The 18,204-nt window shown below is 46.4% G+C and overlaps 1 protein-coding gene across 3 annotated transcripts; it reads right to left on the reverse strand.

The window, feature by feature from the left end:
* Positions 1-1,850: 1,850 nt before the first annotated feature.
* TOP3A (DNA topoisomerase III alpha) lies at positions 1,851-17,302 on the reverse strand. Of its 3 annotated transcripts, XM_054042771.1 has the most exons (20): positions 16,732-17,302; positions 14,431-14,490; positions 13,638-13,711; positions 13,256-13,331; positions 12,215-12,323; positions 11,034-11,177; positions 10,333-10,503; positions 9,943-10,043; positions 9,722-9,796; positions 9,511-9,593; positions 9,157-9,364; positions 8,137-8,322; positions 7,434-7,563; positions 6,822-6,935; positions 6,575-6,740; positions 5,985-6,128; positions 5,502-5,624; positions 4,400-5,127; positions 3,390-3,511; positions 2,869-2,957 (listed from the first exon to the last, which is right to left on the reverse strand). In XM_054042771.1, the coding sequence occupies exons 1-19, from the start codon at positions 16,915-16,917 to the stop codon at positions 3,393-3,395; spliced, it is 2,997 nt and encodes a 998-aa protein (XP_053898746.1). In that variant the 5' UTR covers positions 16,918-17,302; the 3' UTR covers positions 2,869-2,957; positions 3,390-3,392. The 3 variants fall into 3 exon arrangements, with proteins under 3 accessions (XP_053898745.1, XP_053898747.1, XP_053898746.1); XM_054042770.1 differs by lacking the exon at positions 3,390-3,511 and having other exon boundaries at positions 1,851-2,957; XM_054042772.1 differs by lacking the exons at positions 3,390-3,511; positions 13,638-13,711 and having other exon boundaries at positions 1,851-2,957; positions 16,732-16,822.
* Positions 17,303-18,204: the final 902 nt, after the last annotated feature.

Here is an 18,204-nt window from a genome sequence, read left to right on the forward strand (position 1 = left end):
GTAGCGACTGGTGTTTAGTTTTCTTTGCGGAGATGGTATTTTGTGTTTGGGTGGGTGGGGGGGGGGAAGAATAATCTATTTCTCTGTGCACTGTGATTCCCTCAATCTGAAGACTACTTGATCTGTAGGCACTAAACCATGTTCCAAATGTTAGTGACAAGAATAAAATCTCACTGCGGAATGGGTCTCTTGTGTTTGGATAACTGCATTTGCTCTGCCTATCCAGGTACTTATGGCCCTCGCTACCAGATGATGACTCCCCGTTGCTTTAAAGATAGTACAAGTCTCTCACTTTCCTCCAGCCCCTACACAACTTTCACACTGAGGGGAGATTTCACTCAGGAAATGGCAGTTCGTGAGTTGAGGGGCTCAGGCCTTTAATTCTATTTCACGATCAGCTATAGCGTAAAAGGCATTTCTTGCTGCCTTCGTTTTCCTGGAGAACAAGATTCCTGTACGTGCTACTAGAGTTTCAAAACAGTGCTTGACAATTGAAGTACTCAACTGGCCAAATAGGGACGCTACTTTTAAACCACACTCTTTGTTGTGCGGTGAAAGCGATAGGAGATCATGCTGCTAATGTTTTAGCTGTGTGGCAGTAAGCAGGAGGGCCTTGCTTCTGTGGGTTGAATAGGCTGCAGCCAGTTTACTGCCACTGTAGTTCTAATAGTGCTGACTAAAGTTCTGCTCCAGTATTCAGCCAGCTCAGTGCTTGCCCTACAAAGCCTCTCAATCCTTCGATTTTAGCCAGCAGGGCCAGGATGTATTTTTAGGTCACAGCTGCTCCTACCAGTAGGAGTGAAGGACAGAGAAGTAAAATGGAACATGTGACGTAGTATTTCTGTTAACCTTACTTTGTATTTTGTCCTGATCCCAGGAGGATTACTGCAACATCATCTGAAGGGGGGGAAGCTGCTGTAATTCAGTTTGAGGAAGGATACTTCCCATGCCCTCATCCTTGAGCATTTTAAAATGGGACTGGCTCTCTGGGGAAGAACTGAGATGTGCTCACCCCAGGAACTGGGGAGTAACATGTGACCAGGACTACCTATAGCTGATCAGATCAGCTTCTTGGACTAAAGTCCCATCTAGCACACATTTTTGCTTCTTTCCCTCTGGCTGCTGAACCTTCAGCCTCTTCTCTGTACTAACAAAGGGATTCCTGTTTGTGTATTTCTAGAGCTTTATTTGCAGTGCCTGCTAAGGAAAGGGAAGTCAAGGTTGTCTTTGAAACAGCTCCACTAGCTACCCAGGGGGAGGGGGAGTTTTCAGAGGTACAGGCAAGCTGCATGTTGAATGCCAAAGGACTTTAAACTAAGCTTGTATGCCCTCTTCTGCTGTGATGTATAAAGGCAGCCTGAACTCTTCCTCTTTCCTGAGCAATATCAAGTCAACTCTTGTTTTGCAGGTGATCATGTACAGACTAATAAACTTAACTTCTAACAGTTTGGAGACAGAATAGTTTGACTCAGAATCCTCTTCCCTTGTAAATGCCATTTCATTAATGCTTTAGACTGGATGACAATCCAGGGCTTTGGAGCGGAGCTGGAGCATAGCTCTAAAGTCCTGGAAGACACACTGAAAGCAGCCAGCAGGGAATGAGTTTGGGCTTTTTTCCTTTTTCAGATCCCTTCTAAATAAAGCTCCCTGGACTTACTGCCCAGCAAGTGGCCATGTTGTTCCAGTGAATAGCTGAGGGGGAGAGGGGTGTGTGTGTGGTGGAAACAGCTGCTTTTAGGAAAAGAGTTTTCAGCTGAGCCTACAGTCAACTTATGTAGGCCAGAGGTGGTAATGAGAGAGAGATAGTGACACCATTCCTGGGCATAATTTAAAACACAGCTGAGGTAAAATAGAGTTCTCCTTTTTATTAAAAGGCACATCAATCTGCCCCAAATAATTTGCATTAACTAGCAGCTTCATTAAGTTCCCTTGCTCACAGTGTCCAAGGAGTAGCTGGGTTCTAAATTCAATATCAACCTAAGTGCAGGTTCTCTTGTTTGAGCACTTGCACTGAGCTCCCTCTCCAGGGCAAGGGATTGAGGCTTTACTTTCTCTGCTGTTAATTCTCCTTCGAGGCAAGGGCCAGGGGCATTGGGGAACAGACTGACTGACTAACCCCAACCTGGAAGAGTAACTTAAAATATCAAATCCCACCCTGTGAGAAGCCAGAAAAACTGATTCACAACCATCAACAGATGGTTTCCTGGACAGCATCATCCCTAACTGCTCCCTGGTCTGCAAACAACCCACACCAGCTGCTCCAGCAGTGTGGGTAAAAGGTTTCCTCCATTTCCTTTAGTGCTACTCTTTGTGGCCCCCTACTATTTCCTAGACAGAAGGGCCTGGGGGAATGGAGGCTGTGGTGAAATTCGGGGTTGGCAGCTCTGTGAAGGGCCTGTCCCACTTCCCAACAACCATCTGTATTTTTCTCCAAAGCTTTAGCTGAGAAGGGGTTTTGGAAACAATGCCTGTGTTTACAAAATATCCCCCAGCATAATAATAAACCAAGGAAGGCAGCAGTAGTTGAGCCTCCTTTAGAAGATAGCCTAGTGTCTGAATAAGTCAGAATGAAACTTTCCAAGGCGTAGTTGAGTGTGCTGGTCACCACCAAGAGAAGATGTACTTTAGCCACTATTTCCAGGAAGTAGTTTGAACACAAGCCCCAGACACATTCTGCTTTTAAAATCCACTGCATCTCTACAGCCAGCCACTCCTGGAGCAGTTCAGGACTCTGGCTTTTTTTAATGTTTCCTACAAGAGCATCCCATCTACTGTCCTTCCTCAGTGGTCCTGAGGACATGTCTTCCTGGTGTGACCAAGCTGGTGGCAAATGCCACAGGTTCGTTGTCTCTTGGCAGTAGGTCCTTTCTCAGAAGAGAAAGTACTTGGTCTTTTAGCTTTGCTACCAGACCCTCTTGAGTGCCCATCGCTCCTGAATTGGTTTGAAGAGAAGGCTCCTGCAGAGAGAGAGAGAGAGAAAGTTGGTTCTAAGCAGTTTAACACCATGTGAGCCACAGGAATAGGGGACGAGTGATGAGGGGACATGGCCAGGGAGTTTGGGTCCATTTATTAATCCCACTCTTCAAAGTGTTCAAGAAACTAAAGATGCTTCTGTCTTGTTTGGATTTATATGTTCTTGGGCAGCATCATGCAGCTCTGGGCTAGTGCACGAGATCAAAATGAGACGCTTATCCCAGTTGTCAGTTTAAACTATACAAAAGTCCAAACTGAAAACAGCAAAAATAGTAGAGTGTAGACTTGACTTTAGCTAATTTCCCCCCCCCCCCCTTCCTCCCACCAAGTTTTCTAAAAATATCCTGATTGTTCCATTTTTTTTTTAAGGGTCACATTTAAAAACTCGAGTCCCTTTAAAAAAAAACTTTCTGTACCTACTATAAGTGAAAGGAGCTGTACAGCCATCTTTTTTCAGCACCTTCTACTTTGTAATTTGCCAGCACACCAGGAATAGTCACTTTCACTGTTTCCCCCCATATGGTCAGTTTCTCTGTTGCTGAAGAGACCATTAGAAATAAAAGGGAGCAGGAAAAAAAACCTTTTTAAAAATAAATAAATAAATAAAGGAATAAGGATTCCAGATAGGATTTAAAGTTTTTAAAAACAGCCGTGTCCCTTTAACATTTGATTCCACCTGTTGTCCCTCTGAGGAAGGTTTGATGCTGCCCCACCTGGCAGTTCTAGCTCTTCCCATTAAGAAGAAATACAAGAGGGAGGATGATCCACTTTTAATGGAGCTTAAACAGAGGCAGCAGCTCAGTTGGTGGGATGAAATGCAGCTCCAGTGCCAGCAGAGGGCATAGAAGCACCAAATTGTTGCCCACTCCCCTTTTCAATCTCTCATCCACTCACCAACAGCTTTTTTGAAAACAGATATTTCCAGTTGGCGGGACGTTCCCTAGCCGATGAAGTTTAGGTTAGGAAAGGTTAAGAGCTCTGTGCATTGAACTGTGCCTTTGAAATGAATATCCACTCCGCTTACCACAGCCAGCCGTGAGATGTCCCATTACCTGAATAAATCCACTCAGACCTAAATTGGATCAGGGCCCCTGTGTACCTGTTATATGCCCTGCTTTAGCTCAGTCGAAGGGACAGCAATTTAAGCCAGATTTCTGAGTTTCCTTATTGTTACAAAGAACCAGGTAAGATTTTTAGAATAAACTGACCATTCTTTAAAGGGCATATCTAATGCATTTCAACCGAGTTATCTTACAGCAGCCCGAGTCCCTCTGCCAAGTTCTATAGCTCTCCAATCCTTTTCCTATTTTTATCTTAAGTGTTTTAAGATGGTGCCCAGTCTCTCCCGTCAGTTCAGCTTGAAAACACAGCCCCCCGCCATTACATCCCACCCAAACCCCAACTCCGAGCACAAGCCCAGCCTCACCTGGGGCCACGTTTTCATCCACCCACTGGAAGAAGCCGCACTGCTGCTCTCTCGGCTTCGGGCAGGTGTGGAACTGACGCCCTTTGTTGGGTCCCTCCTTCTGGACGGTGCGTGTGATGGCCGGCTGATCGCACTTACACATCACGCCACCGCCCCCTCCGCCCGAGTCGAAACCGTTGCTTCCATAGCGACCCAGACCTCCTCCTCCTCCAAGGCTCCTGAAGCTTCCTGGAGGCCTTTCACCCAAGGAATCCGGGGGTGCAGAAAAGCTCCTGTGGGTTACGCTGTTTCCATCATCCGATTGTTGATCGGCCCAGAGGAAGAAGTTGCAGCTGCCGGCACTGCATTTATAGAACTGCCTGCCCTGGTTGGGCCCTTCTTTACGCACCGTGAGCAATGCTGCCTCCTCCCGACAGTTGCACACCACGGCATTGTTCTCGGCAGCAGCGGCAGGAGCTGGATGACGAGCTGCTCGAGGTGCTCTTGCTGCACCAGGGTTTGTGGTAGGTCTCACGTGGCCATTCTCATAGCTGGCCATGCGGTTAAGGGACTGGTTGGCTTGTAGGTAGTTAGCTGGCAGGTTGACTGACTGTACCGGTCTGGATGGTCCTTGTAAATATTTCAGGTCCAAGATCTCTCTCAACATCTCATCGCAACCTCCAATACAGCCAACAAATTCCAGGGGCAGCAGGGGTGGGACGCTACCTCGCTTGAACTTAAATTTCAGCCTAAATGAAAAATTAGAATCCGTATCTCAGATCAGAGTTCTCCCCCTCTTGGGACCTCTACGTCTTTGCTGGAACCGTGAGGATCACCATGCTTATTCTACCTGCCCTCCTGGCCTTGTGCTACACCCATCATTCATCCAGTCTAGGAGGAATGGACTGCACTTCGTTGGATGCTTGTCAGTGTTGCTTTTAAAGCGGCCATAGCCAGATAAAGCATCAGACTGTCCTGGGACTGGATGTGCTGTCTCTGTAGCAATCCAAGCCCAGCTCAAAAACTGGACACTGCTTCCTACAGAGTAGAGCAGGCCACTGCAGCTGACCAGTATATTCTGCGGGGCAGTTGTGTGTTTCTGTATGTAACTAACGCTACTCACCTATGAACCGGATGGGGTTTACACACGGCACAGACACTGTCATCCTTGCTGACTTCCAGCACAGAGTCAGGAAACCACACAGCCGCTTTACAGGTAGGATAGCTCACGCAGCCGAGATAAAACCTGTGGAGGGGAGTAAAGGGCTAGTATGAGGAAGAGGAATAATCAAGAGAACTCATCAGCCACTCCACCTGCAGCTGCAAAGCTTATGGGACAGGGATCAGCAGCCCACTGTTAAAGACGAGTTTTATAAAAGCGATCATGTGCTTCCAGAATCGCAGCTCGACTGGGTATGCACTGCTCTTGCAGCTGAACTTTGGCCTGATGCCCAGGGGCCTGGTGGCATAACCACACACCTGGTCATTGTAGCTTAGATGCCTCGTGAGGGGGAGAAGGGCTGGGAGAGTGCTCTATGCTGAGCTACAAGGGAGCCACACAACGTTAACACACTGAGCTGTCATCTGCTTAACAGAGATCACTGACCCGCCGTTCTTCTTGCTCTTCAGGACCATGTCACTGTTGCACTGTGGACATTTCCGAATGGAGACGGGCATGGCTGGGTAGATCTCCTCTTGCTGCGCAAGTGCCGTTACTTCTCCGAAATACTGAGACAAAGCCTGATCCAACCTGGAAAGAAACACACACAGTCGCATTGGTTTCCTCTGCCATGAGCATTTACATTGGCTCTCATTCTCCGTACGACGGAGATAGTGGGTGAGTAGCTGCTCCCACAGCTGGGCTCCAACGAACTTCACAATAAGTCCGTTTAGGAATGTCATGAGGAAAAAAAAAAAGCGTCCATTTCAGTCGTGGTGTGGGTGCAACTCCAGAGGTCAGCACAGACTGCCACCTTCTGACACCAGCTCTGAAGCTGCCCATTAGATGGAAACGAAGGGTTGTTACACAGCATCAGCACTCAGACTTCACGCCTCCTCTTGGAAATGCCGATACACATGTCACGGAAATAAGCTCTGACGTGATCAGAGCCCCAGACATGAAGCTAAGTCCTCCACTTTCCTTGCTGCTCTTCTGGGCGACCGCAGAGGCGAAGCGGGGTTTTTACTGATACTCACTTGTTGGCTTTGGCCACGGCTTCGGTGAAGACTTTCTGGTACTTCTCGATCTGCTGCCTCAGCACCACAAATTTGTCCTTCCTCCCCTCGCAAATCAGCTTCAGATCAGCCTCCAGTTCAGCGCGAAGGTCAGGTTTTGACATCTCGTAGCCCATAGAATCGTAGCCTGAGGAACGATACCTTGCTTTAAGCGAAAGGAAGGGATAGCGAAGGCATTTTCACGTCTAATTACAATCATCGTCCTTACCTTCTACCAGCCCCATGCCCAGGTGCCCCGGAAGGAACCTCTGATCTGGAGTAAGCCCCACGTACATCCGTGACTTGATGGTCTCGATGTGCTCAGCGTGAGTGGCATCAGTCCCTGAAAGCGGTCGTGCAGTCATTTAATAGCTGGCATGACGAACCCATCAGGGCTCTACAAACTGGTATTTACTAATGCAGAGACCTGGGATGCTAAATACAGGCACAAATTTATCACAATGGGCAAGTACAGGCCTATGCTGCCCTCATACTCCAATGCCAATTGTAAGGGAGCCTCGGAGGCCACAACTGGGCCCTAAATAGATTCAGATGGGAAGTAAAGCTGTATCTCCAGTGAGCTAAACTGCAATCTGCAGAGTCCTATACAGACTCGGCCTGTAGCTCCTCCCTCCCTTCCGTTACTCCGTAAGTTACTTTGGGAATGCAAGTGTCCACACAACTGCTTTTATCTTGTGTCAGCTGTATTTAGAGAATTCTCCACCTGGTGGAAGAGAGAGACCATTACAGCTACTGCGAAAGGAGGAGAGGTATACAAACTCCATTCTGCTAGACAGCATGAGGTCACGGTCACACGGTTCCATATGCTGCGGATACTGACCGATGCCATGTTTCTCCATGAGTGAAATGAGATCGGCTTCGGTGAGGAGCTGGGGTGGACTGGTCTCCCCATCCACCATCTCCACTGTGGTGGGCTGAAAGCGAGACCCCCTCTCGTACACTGGGAGAACCTGAAGGAGGGAGAGAAGTACAAACTCCAATGAAACAACCTTCTGCAACGTTTGTTTAAGATCGAATTTAAAAACCCAAAGCAGGCGTGGGTCTAGGGGTGCTGCAGGAGACTCGTGTCTCATTCCCTGGGGTTTAACATGTAGCATGCTCAATATCGGGGAAGAAAAAATGGGCCCAGCATTGTTCAACAGTGACCCCTTTTGGCAAGTTAAGGGACAGCACCAGCAACTTTGCAAAAAAAGAATCAGGTCCTCATGCAGGCCAGTGCCATGTCCCTTCCTCAGGAGGTAAAATGGGGGAGGGGGAAGGGAAGTGAGCACTCAAAACCGCCAAAATGAGCTGCAGAGGTCTTCAGGTGAGAGATGAACCTCGGGGTAGAACAACTGAAACAAGGGAGTTCTCAATGGAAGTCCTGCAGGTACATCTGACAGCAGAATTTGGCCCTTAAGTGTTTACACATCCGCATAGAGCCTAGGCAATTTTAACTGCTGAGTAACATTAAGCCCAGTTGCATCTTGTAATGATCCCTCCCCAATTTACCATCTCACATACGCTTTGAGCGAGACGGTTACCTTGTCACTCCACTTCTCATAAGGATAGACGTCCAGATAGTTTCTGGCCAGGATCATGAGCCCATGAGCAACAAATCGCTCATTAGCAATGTCAATCTCCACAGTTGTTTCTTGTCCCTTGGCATCCTGGGAGCAGCAAGCCAAAAAGTGACGCACAATGAATTCATACAGTCGTTGTTCATTCCCCTAAGAACAAATAAAGAGAAGAGGGTCAGGAGTCTCCTCCAAGTAAAGGACACCCCACTCATACAAGTATAGGTTTAAGAGCCCTCTTTCAGAACGCAAGAACCTTGGGACCAGAAGTGAAGACATTAAAAGGAATCCAGTAGAAGTGCAGATCAGAGCAAGAGATTAAAGAGTCAAGAGACCTAGGTTCTATTCCTAGCTATACCACTGACCTTGTTAGGTAAGTCATTTAGCCTCTGTGCTTTAAAATACATCTAATAGGTACCTGTACACCTCTGTTAAACACTAAGATCTTTGCATGAAAAGGACTTCTTATAATAATTACTCCCCCCTCAGTCACAAAGCAGGACTTTAAAACACCACTTGCTTCAGGCTGTCAAGCGGTTTAGGTCCCTATGTTTTAAAACAAGTGTCTATAAGGAAAAGGTCCTGTATGCACTGAAAGCAGCATCTCCTTTGTATTGGGACTCATGAGGAAATGTAACTAGGGGCAGTGAACAGCTTTAGGATAAGCAAAGAGAACCTCCACTGAAAATCTGATGTGGACTTCAAAAGTCAAAACTTGGAAGTGGGTAAGAGGTGCATATTTCCAGCTTAGATTTTCTATAGCACCTAGTATTTTTCAGCCAGTTTTCTGTGCAGAAACATTTATTATCAGGGTAGCATATTTTAGAAAGGATCTTTCAGGAGCGAAACCCGCTTCTGAAGCTATGGAAAGTAATTCCATTTGCTAATAATTGCACAGCAAGCCCCTGTCTGCTAGAATCACCATGTTACCCAGTCACTGGTAAGGTGCACTGTCAATAGCAGAAATCCACTCTGTGTTAGACTCACCTGCAGGTTACATGCATATTTAGTGGGGTGAATGGGAGGGTGAGCCTGATCGGATTTGGTCCCATTCCGAGGGGTTGGCCCACCCCGGTCTAGAATCCCCTGCGCAAAGGCTCCCCAGTTGGGGTCTTCGGTCTGCTGTTGTACCAAAGAAGAGAGGTTTAGGTCTTTGGGGAAAATGTTGGTCTCAGTTCGGGGATAGCTTATGTACCTTAGAGACAAAAAGAAAAACAAATCAACCACACTGGATGCTGACCAGTCACCGTTCCTCTGGTGGGTTCTTCCCATTTCCGATGAAGGGTCTGCTGTTTTGTAACAGGTATTTAATTCCAGCACATCCAGGTCTGGAATTCTTACCCTTGAGTGTAGAGCTTTTCTGCTATTTTCATGGTTTCTTTGGCATTTATTTTCAGCTTGCGGGAAGCCAGCTTCTCAAGTTCCTGTGTCATAAAGAGACAAAGAAGAACGGGAATATTCACCACACAAACCTGGCCAGTCACTAAAACTCGTATTCAATGCTCCTTTAAAAAAAAAGAAAAATTTTTTAGCATCATCATATCAAACATACCACAGTGTCTAGTGCTGGGGGCCTCCACTTGCTCTTCGGTTTGCTCCCAATCTCGGCAACAGTTGCCGTCGGATCCTAAGCACAGAGCACGCAGAAAGGAAAATCAAACGGAAGTGTCTAAATGGAGTGCTGTTTAAAGGTGCCCACGAGGCGGCAGCTGCTGTCTAATGCTTCTGCCAACCAGAAGGTAAAAGGCAGAAAGGGTTGACAAGGTTTCCTACCTCCATACACATGTGGTACAGGACAAGGCATGCTGTGTGGTTAAAGAGTCGGTTCCTCTTCCAGTTGAAGTCTACCATGCCGTCCTCATGTTCATGGGTCACTGCATTGAAAAGGAGGTCACCACATCAGAGAGGTGGTACAAAGCAAGACTGCACTGGCTAGACAGGGACGGAAAAGGGGGCCATAGAAAGCTCGCATACTTTTGGGAAACCTTCCCAACTGTGCTGAATGACCATGGCAAAGGAAGGGGAAAATGGCACGTCTGTAGCAATGTTTGTGCATTACACAGAAGCATCTCCCTCATTTGTATTTTTCAGTCAAGCCGTGCTTCGTTTCCTTTTCAAAAGCACTGAACCCTGAGAGCACTGCACTAATGTCCCAGAACATACCTTTAATTTTATAGAAGGCCTCAGGAACAAAGGCCTGGATGGCTTTAAACCTTTCTACCACAAATCCCAGAGTTGGGAACTGACAGCTACCATAGCTGATCAACTGCTCGGCTAGAACGTTGGGGAAGAGCTTCTGGAGCCTCAGGGTCTGGAATCTGGTGAAGGCGGCACCTGGAAGAAAACAAAAAGGGATTTTAAAGTTGGGATAATCATTTTAAAAAGTAATCACACTACCTGCAAGGTTGGTTTCGGTTACTCAACTGACATGAAATGCAGAGGCCAAGCAAGTGTCACAGAAATAGTTAAGAACCTAACAGCTCCTTCAAAGAGCAACTATTTTATTGGAAACAACTGAGTGACAGCATGATCTATTGGTCTCAGAGCTAAATCTCCTGCCCCAGAAATCAATTTTTGCATTTCTGTCTCATGTCACGGGGATGTGCAAATAGATGACTTTGAACCACTATCACCTGCTGTGCTTTGGAAGAATAAACAACGAGAGCTCTTTATCCTGGAACTAACACAATAGCCTAAAGGAGTTGAGATACTTTAACCCCTCCACTTTGTGAGCTGTATATTGATAGCAAAGCAATGAAAGCTCCCGAACATCAATTACCTGCCAGGGCAATTTTACAGAATCCCTTTAAGGAGAGATTTACAGAGCATCAAAAACTTAGCTACTGCCCACCCTAGCTTCATACCTATCCTAAGGTCCAGCTCCTGTCTGACATCCACAGCATCACTAATGTTCTGATTGGGTTGGACGAGGTTCTCACAGGCTGCTCTTACGGCACGAGGAGTGATCTCGGAAAAGCGGGCTCGGAACACCTGAAGGCTTGGCTTCACTGTCAATCAGAAAGAGGGATCAAACATGATTTTCAACCCAATGGCAGAGACTGAACACTCAGTGATTTCCTTTAAAACTATCGGTAGTAGAACCAGAACCAGTTTAAGCTTTCAAAGTAACCCCATTCAAGGTAGACGACATATATAGGCTGATCTGGAGTCCAAAAATAAAGTCCTTTTTAGACCACTGAAGCTTTATAATGTCCTAGTTAGTTTCACGGATTTCACTCTTGTAAATCTAGTTTAAAAACAAAAACAAAAGACCCACATCTAGTAAGTGGGGGCCATTTTTATATCTTTGCAGTCAAAAGGATCCAGGTGATGGTTTCCAATGACACCCTTCTGCACTCCCAAGTGCAGCTCCCAAAACTGGCCTAGAGTTATCATAACATAAATGGAAAAGTGCTGACAAGGCCTCTAGCAGTGGGAGAGAGGGACAGAGGAAAAAGCTCAGTTACTTTGGAGAGAGTAGAAACCTAAGTTACTCCTGCTTGGTCATCTTAATGTGACTACATTCACAGTCCCCATCTCATCTCTTTACATTATCTGGGAAGTGAACTGGCCCAGTGACAATTAAGCAAGCCTAGATGAAATTTCACTGTATGGGTAGAAAGATGGGTTTACAATACAGCTGAGAAAATTCTACGTTCACTTCTGATACCCAACATTACCAGACAGCCAAGACGAGCTTTTATACCTTGACTGCAAGTTCTGTCCAACTTAAACTGTATATTTTGGCTTTGGCAGCAATAAATGTGTTGGACAAAAAACCCCTCACTAAATGTTAACCCTGTCCATACCAGCTGTGCTGCCTCCACCCACCAAGACTCCGTTGAAATCAATGGACTGGAAATGTAGCCCCGTTGCTGGTGACGTGTTACATTAACACGTCCCTGGTACAGTCAACACCACAGCCAGTGCATTCTACTTGGATCTACTGCAAACATTCAGCAGCAGCCTTTGGGGTTACATTGCTGAACAAGATTATCTTTTTAGTCAGCATTTCAAAGAATGAAACAGTAAGACCTCCACCCACCAGCTTTGCAAACGTGGATTATCTCAAAACCAATGTTCTCTCCTTCTCGATCGCAGTCGGTCCAGATCACCAGAGCCTGGCACTGCCGGGCTTCTCGTTCTAGGGTTTTCTGAGATGAGAGAATAGCACAGCATGAGACACAGCAAGTCACTTATCATGCCATCTAATTTAGTCCAGGAGTGAATCACCAACAGCAACGTCAACAGTCTAACTTGATCTTGAAACGGAACACGTATCCATAGCGACAAATTTATTATAGTGAATTGTTCTGATTTTCCATTCTATTGCATGCAACATATCCCATTATTCTAGCCTTACTGACTGCAGAGATGTATGTGCACGAGACCACCATGTGTGTACTTTTTCCTCTCTCTTGTGCATGTATCTGAAATTAACTGCATTGGCTGCTCTGCACATTTTTAACTAAAATAGAATTTTATTCATACAAAACACACCAGAGAGAGTAGAACCTCATTGATTTTCCCTAAGCTAATTAGGGGAGTGTTCAGGCATTGTACTAAATTTCCTGGTTGCAAAGGGATGCTGGCGTAACGCTGTATGAGAGCAGTGCCACGTGGCCATTTATGAGAACAAGATGTGTATCTCACGAGGCTAGTCAGTGAGCTAACAGGTTTTGATGACTATAGTAAATACTCACTTATCTGCATCCATTTTATACAAAAATAGTCATTATCTAAATTTGGATCATGTCCCTTAATATGTTTTATTAAACACAGGACTTTCCGATGTAATCTAGATGGAACTGGGGCCATTAATACTTTGATTCCAATAGAGGGGATTCTACTTCAAATAAATCAGTCCTTTGACCTGACTGCCTAATTGTGCATAGGCTAGGAAACTAAGTTCAAAGGCAGACAGCATGTATAGTCTGAAGAACGAGAGAGAAAATATTTATGTTGGCTACAGTCCCAGAGAGCTAAAGGTTATGGCCAGAGGTCCAGTCCTCTCTCTGTCTGCACCAATATTTGTGGAACCTGTCACTAATATTTGAGTATCACGTAGCCTTTTAAAAGCACATACCTTAATATCCACAAAGTTTTCAGGGCAGTATTTCTCAATTTCAGCTTCAAAGAGTACAAGTGGGTTGCAGCTATACCTGGGGAAGAGATGATAAACAGCAGGACTTAATGTACAAAAGAAATCAAAACATTCACAAGTGATTACCTGGTGCTTTCTATCTTTTACTGGTGTACTGATGAAGTGCCAGAATGGTGGTTACATACTGTCCTTGTCTTAGATGAGGACACTGGTACACATACACATTAGCCAGTTCATTAATTGTCATAAATTACATTTCACAGGCTGACCTTAAAAGGCTCATTGCGCTGCACATGTCAGCATAAAAAAAAAAAAAAGATGCCAAGCAGCATGTCACCAGCTCTCTCAGATCAGTGGTACTAACCATTTGCGAAATGGCATCTTAAAGTCATGAGCCAGCAAATGTCCCGAAACAGAGGTCATCGCCACAGTAACATTCTGCAGGAAATGGATTCAGACAATTAGTTTCTAATAGTTGCTTCTGTTTTGCTAAAGCCAGGTTACATTTGTGTCCACGAGCGCCAGACACAAGGCTCTCATTTGATGGATCAGACACATCAGTTTCTAGTCAATGATATCTGCCTTGCTTCTACTGACATAGTAATAGTTCTCCCTTCCAGCCATAGCTGAGCATTGTACACACGTTATTGTATATAATCTGGGAATTCTGAATATATGAGTGATCAGATGGAAAATGCCTCCTTGACTTAATAATGCTTAGCATATATGGAGAGCTTTTCATTGATGGATCTCACAATGCTATTTTACAGATGGGAAAACGAGTGCAGAGAGAGGTAAAGTGACTTCAGGCCACACTGGAGGTCAGTGGCAGAGCCAGACGTAGAAGTCAGATCTCTTGACTCTTAGACCTGGCCCTTGACCACTGAACCATACTGTATCTGTAGGAGATAAAGACAGCACAACACTAACAGTGGAAAAGACATTTCCCCGATGTGTTCAAATGAAAACGTGAGATCTCAATTTCACAATAATTTGGCCATTCTTCATACACACATTCCTTGCACAGATATCTCCATTATTGAATACATAATTCTGTACCATCGTAGTTAATGTTTTTGTTAGATGATCTATCAGCATTTTGTGTTTCCCTGAACCAGAATGGTTATAAAGCGTGATGAAAAAAAATGGAACCCTACCTGGCCAAACATATGATAGTCATATTCATAGATCTTGTTGAATTTGGAAAACCCTTCTCTCTAGACAAAAAATGGAAAAGATGTTTAAAAAATTGCTCCCCCACAAAAACAAAACAAAACACTCCAAATCAATATACACAAACAACAGCTATAGCAGAAACCATGTAAATATGTGACAAATGAAAAACAGGCTGCTGGTGTTCAGGTGTCCAATAATTTTTCAGATTAAATTAAATAAGATCTAGAGGAAAGGCAGGCTGAATGGAAATGATACTGGCCATCTATAGAAACATTTGACACTTACTGGTGCTTTACAGTGTCAGAGCACTGTACAACACCCCTGAGAGACATGTTGAAGACTGAAAAATATTCCAAGTTCCCAATGAACAACTGTCAGCTTACAAAAACAACACGTAATTCAGCACACACTGTTCCGAGTGTATCTTCCACTTATCAAGGTTTGTAGAGGTTTCTAGATTGGGCCCAAACATTTCACATTATCTTCTTTTGGAAGCGTGTTGTTATCTAGATTAATTCAGACCATCAATTCATTATTTTTTTTTACTTCTATCATATCTTTCAACCTAGGATCTACCTGCACTTTTATAAACATTAAGCCTCCCAGCACCCTGCCATAAGGATATTATGGCTATTTTACATAAGGGTAGATTGAGGTACTGAGAGGTTACATGAATTGACCATTGTCACATAACATGGCTTCCTTGACCACGGGATGCTGTTCCGGGAAGAAGGGCTGCTAAGCAGAGATGGGGTCCATCTATCCAGGAAGGGGAAGAGCATATTTGGATACAGACTGGCTAACCTAGTGAGGAGGGCTTTAAACTAAGTTTGACAGGGGCAGATGACAAAAGCCCACAGGTAAGTCAAAAACATGGAGACCTGGGAAAAGGGTCAGATCTGGCGGGAGCATGGGCTGTTATAGCAGGGATAAGGGGGAGATAAGAGAGAACATACAGGGGAAATCAAATCAGAATCTTAGGGCTTGTCTACACTTACATTTTATAGCGCTCTAACTTGCTGACTCAGGGGGGTGAAAAATCACCCCGGAGTGCAGCAAGTCTGAGCGCTTTAAAGCGCTACTGTAAACAGGTTCCGAGCACTGGGAGCGCATGGAGGTGGATTACCAGGAGCGCTGGGAGAGCTCTCCACACTCGCACTTCAAAGCGCTGCCACGGGAGCGTTCCCGCGACAGCGCTTTGAAGTTTCCAGTGTAGCCATGCCCGTAGAGATCTGTATGCTAATGTGAGAAGTATGGGGAATAAGCAGGAAGAACTTGAAATGCGAGTTAATAAACACAACGATGACATAGTTGGCATCACAGAGGTAGATAATATGCATGACTGGAATATTGGTATAGAAGGGTATAGCTCGCCCAGGAAGGGGGAAAAGGGAGGTGTTGCCTTACATGAATGGCAGAACAGGAACAGTACATTGAGTTCTCTGCTCGAACCACTAAATCATATTCACCGTGTTAAAAATTTAAGCCACTGGAATTTGACGAGCAATAACAGCACTGCAAGAAGCAGCATTTTTTGACCTCTAAACCAATTGCATTACATGGCAGGAGATGCGCATGGCTGTTTCAAGTGCTAATATTTCTCACATATACAACAGATTGCAAGTTAGGAACGACAGCTGAAAATTCACCAAGGCAGCACCTCACTAGAACAGACAAGACACAGTCCATATTTCTGTGCGTCTGGAAACAAAGATTAGGACTAAAGAACAGGATTTCAACATTGCTTCAGTCACAAGGGGAAATGAGTCTGGTGCTGTCAGCCTCATCTTGTCCGATATGCATTTGTCCATCTCACCTAACCTGGCACAGTTCATCTTCAGTAGGAATCTGTTTGGGAAAGGCCAGAGACTGGAATAGCACAAGCTGTTGCATGGAAGGATTGAAGTGCACTGGTAGAGCTCTGCAGAGTGGCCCACGGTTCTAACAACGACCCTGCAGGTCGGGACTGATTTAAATTGGCACTAAAATGAGGATGCAGCTTGCACATTTCCTGGCTCTAATGGGAGCTCAAGGAGACAATGCAAGCCTTGCATTTTAATATGATCACAGAAAAATAACATCAGCTTTAAACAGTCTCAGTAGTGGTATTTAGACTCTCTAGGGCAGCCCCACTATGTTATATCTATTTTAAGACCAAATGAATTAACCCAGAAACAACTGAATGACTGGCAAGTACCCCTAACCAGTTGTTTATGTAGCTGGAGAAACAAAGCACAACTAGAAAGTGACCCAAAAAGAAACCGTTGGTTTTACTCTCTTACCCGCCTCATTCTGCTATTGGAGAGAATATCTGCAATTCCTCTGGCAGCATCATTTTTCTCTGCCACACAGAGGACCTTCTGAATCTTTCGGAATGTCATATCCTCTGTAGCCTGGGAGAAGAGACTCCAGGACTGAGACAGCAACCTGACCCCACAGCGGGCAAAAAGCCTGGCCTGAAAGTTCATTCTGAGAGCTGAGGGCAGCTCCCAACTTGCCAAGACATGTTGCCCTTTCCTCAGGCTGCTGCCACTTTCCCGCAATCAGACACCAACAGGTATCAGTAAAAGTCTTGGCTTAAGGATTCCACCTCCAGGAGGCGATCTCACACGGTGAGCAACCACTCTAAAGTACCCCCGGCATGATTTTGATGGGGCAGTAGTTAGAGACCCTCAAGCTTCCCCACTGATGTCTGCTGGCAGCTCACTGTAAATTCCACCTCACATGTTTTTAGAAGTTAAAGCAGATGCTAACTCAGGAGGTATATCTGAGCTAGAAGAGATTTCTAGTCCCTTCCCCAATAACAATGCAGTATTTACCCCATCACCCATGTCCTTTCCCCACTAGACTCAACCTCCTGAACCCTCCTCCCCTCAGCCCAATGACAAGCCCCCCTGCCCCCCTCAGCCCAATGGCAGGGCTCCCCTCCTCCCTGGCCCCCTCCTCAGCCCAATGACAAGCCCCCCTGCCCCCCTAAGCCCAATGGCAGGGCTCCCCTCCTCCCTGGCCCCCTCCTCAGCCCAATGACAAGCCCCCCCCCCGCCCAATGGTAGGGCTCCCCCTCCTCCCTGGGCCCCTCCCTGCCCAATGGCAGGGGATCCCCCTCTCCCCTCAGCCTAATGCCCGGGGCTCCGCTCCCCTGAGGGATCCTAGAACCAGGGCGCCACGATTCCCTCCAATACTTCGCCTTCCCTCCTCCCAGCCGAATTCCACGCCGCCGCGGCGCACACTGTCGTGACCAGAGAGGCAAAGGGCGCCGTTTACCTATTTTTACGCCTTGCCGTAAAGTAGCACCGCCGCCTGCGGCGGGCGAGAACTACAACTCCCAAGAGGCCCCGCGGCTTCATTTCTATTTTTAAAAACGGTGATTCGCTTCCGCTCCTGCCTGCGAGGCGCCGCCGCGGCTTTCAATAACGTCTGGAGGGGTTACACTGACAGCCGTAAACAGAACACCCTAACCCGGCACCATTTCCGGGTCAGGGGTCACCGCCTGAACGGGTCATGTGATCGGAAGATGGCTGCCGGGCTGCGGGCCCTGTGAGGGAAGTGACGGTTCCTGGTTCGAGCGCCAGCCGGGGAGAAGCGGGCCGGGGGCCGGGAGAGCTCGGCTGGCGTTAGCGCCTGGCGCGGCGGAGGCCCCGGGCCGGGGAAGCAGCCCGCCCTCCGTGCTTGCAAGGACAGCCCGAGCTGGCGGGGGCAGAGCCGGCCCCTGCCCGTGTCCGGAGCCGGGGAGAGAACCGGCCCTGGGCGGGAGG

The sequence above is a fragment of the Malaclemys terrapin genome, chromosome 10 (genome assembly GCF_027887155.1).
Source record: "Malaclemys terrapin pileata isolate rMalTer1 chromosome 10, rMalTer1.hap1, whole genome shotgun sequence".
Taxonomy (NCBI): domain Eukaryota; kingdom Metazoa; phylum Chordata; order Testudines; family Emydidae; genus Malaclemys; species Malaclemys terrapin.

Coding starts and splice junctions, on each gene's coding strand:
- TOP3A (XM_054042770.1), bottom strand. CDS start 16,917: ATGAACTTTCAGGCCAGGCTTTTTGCCCGCTGTGGGGTCAGGTTGCTG. Junction 14,491..16,731: donor CCAATAGCAGAATGAGGCGG/GTAAGAGAGTAA, acceptor TTTTTTGTCTAG/AGAGAAGGGTTTTCCAAATT. Junction 13,332..13,637: donor AAGATGCCATTTCGCAAATG/GTTAGTACCACT, acceptor TCTCTTCCCCAG/GTATAGCTGCAACCCACTTG.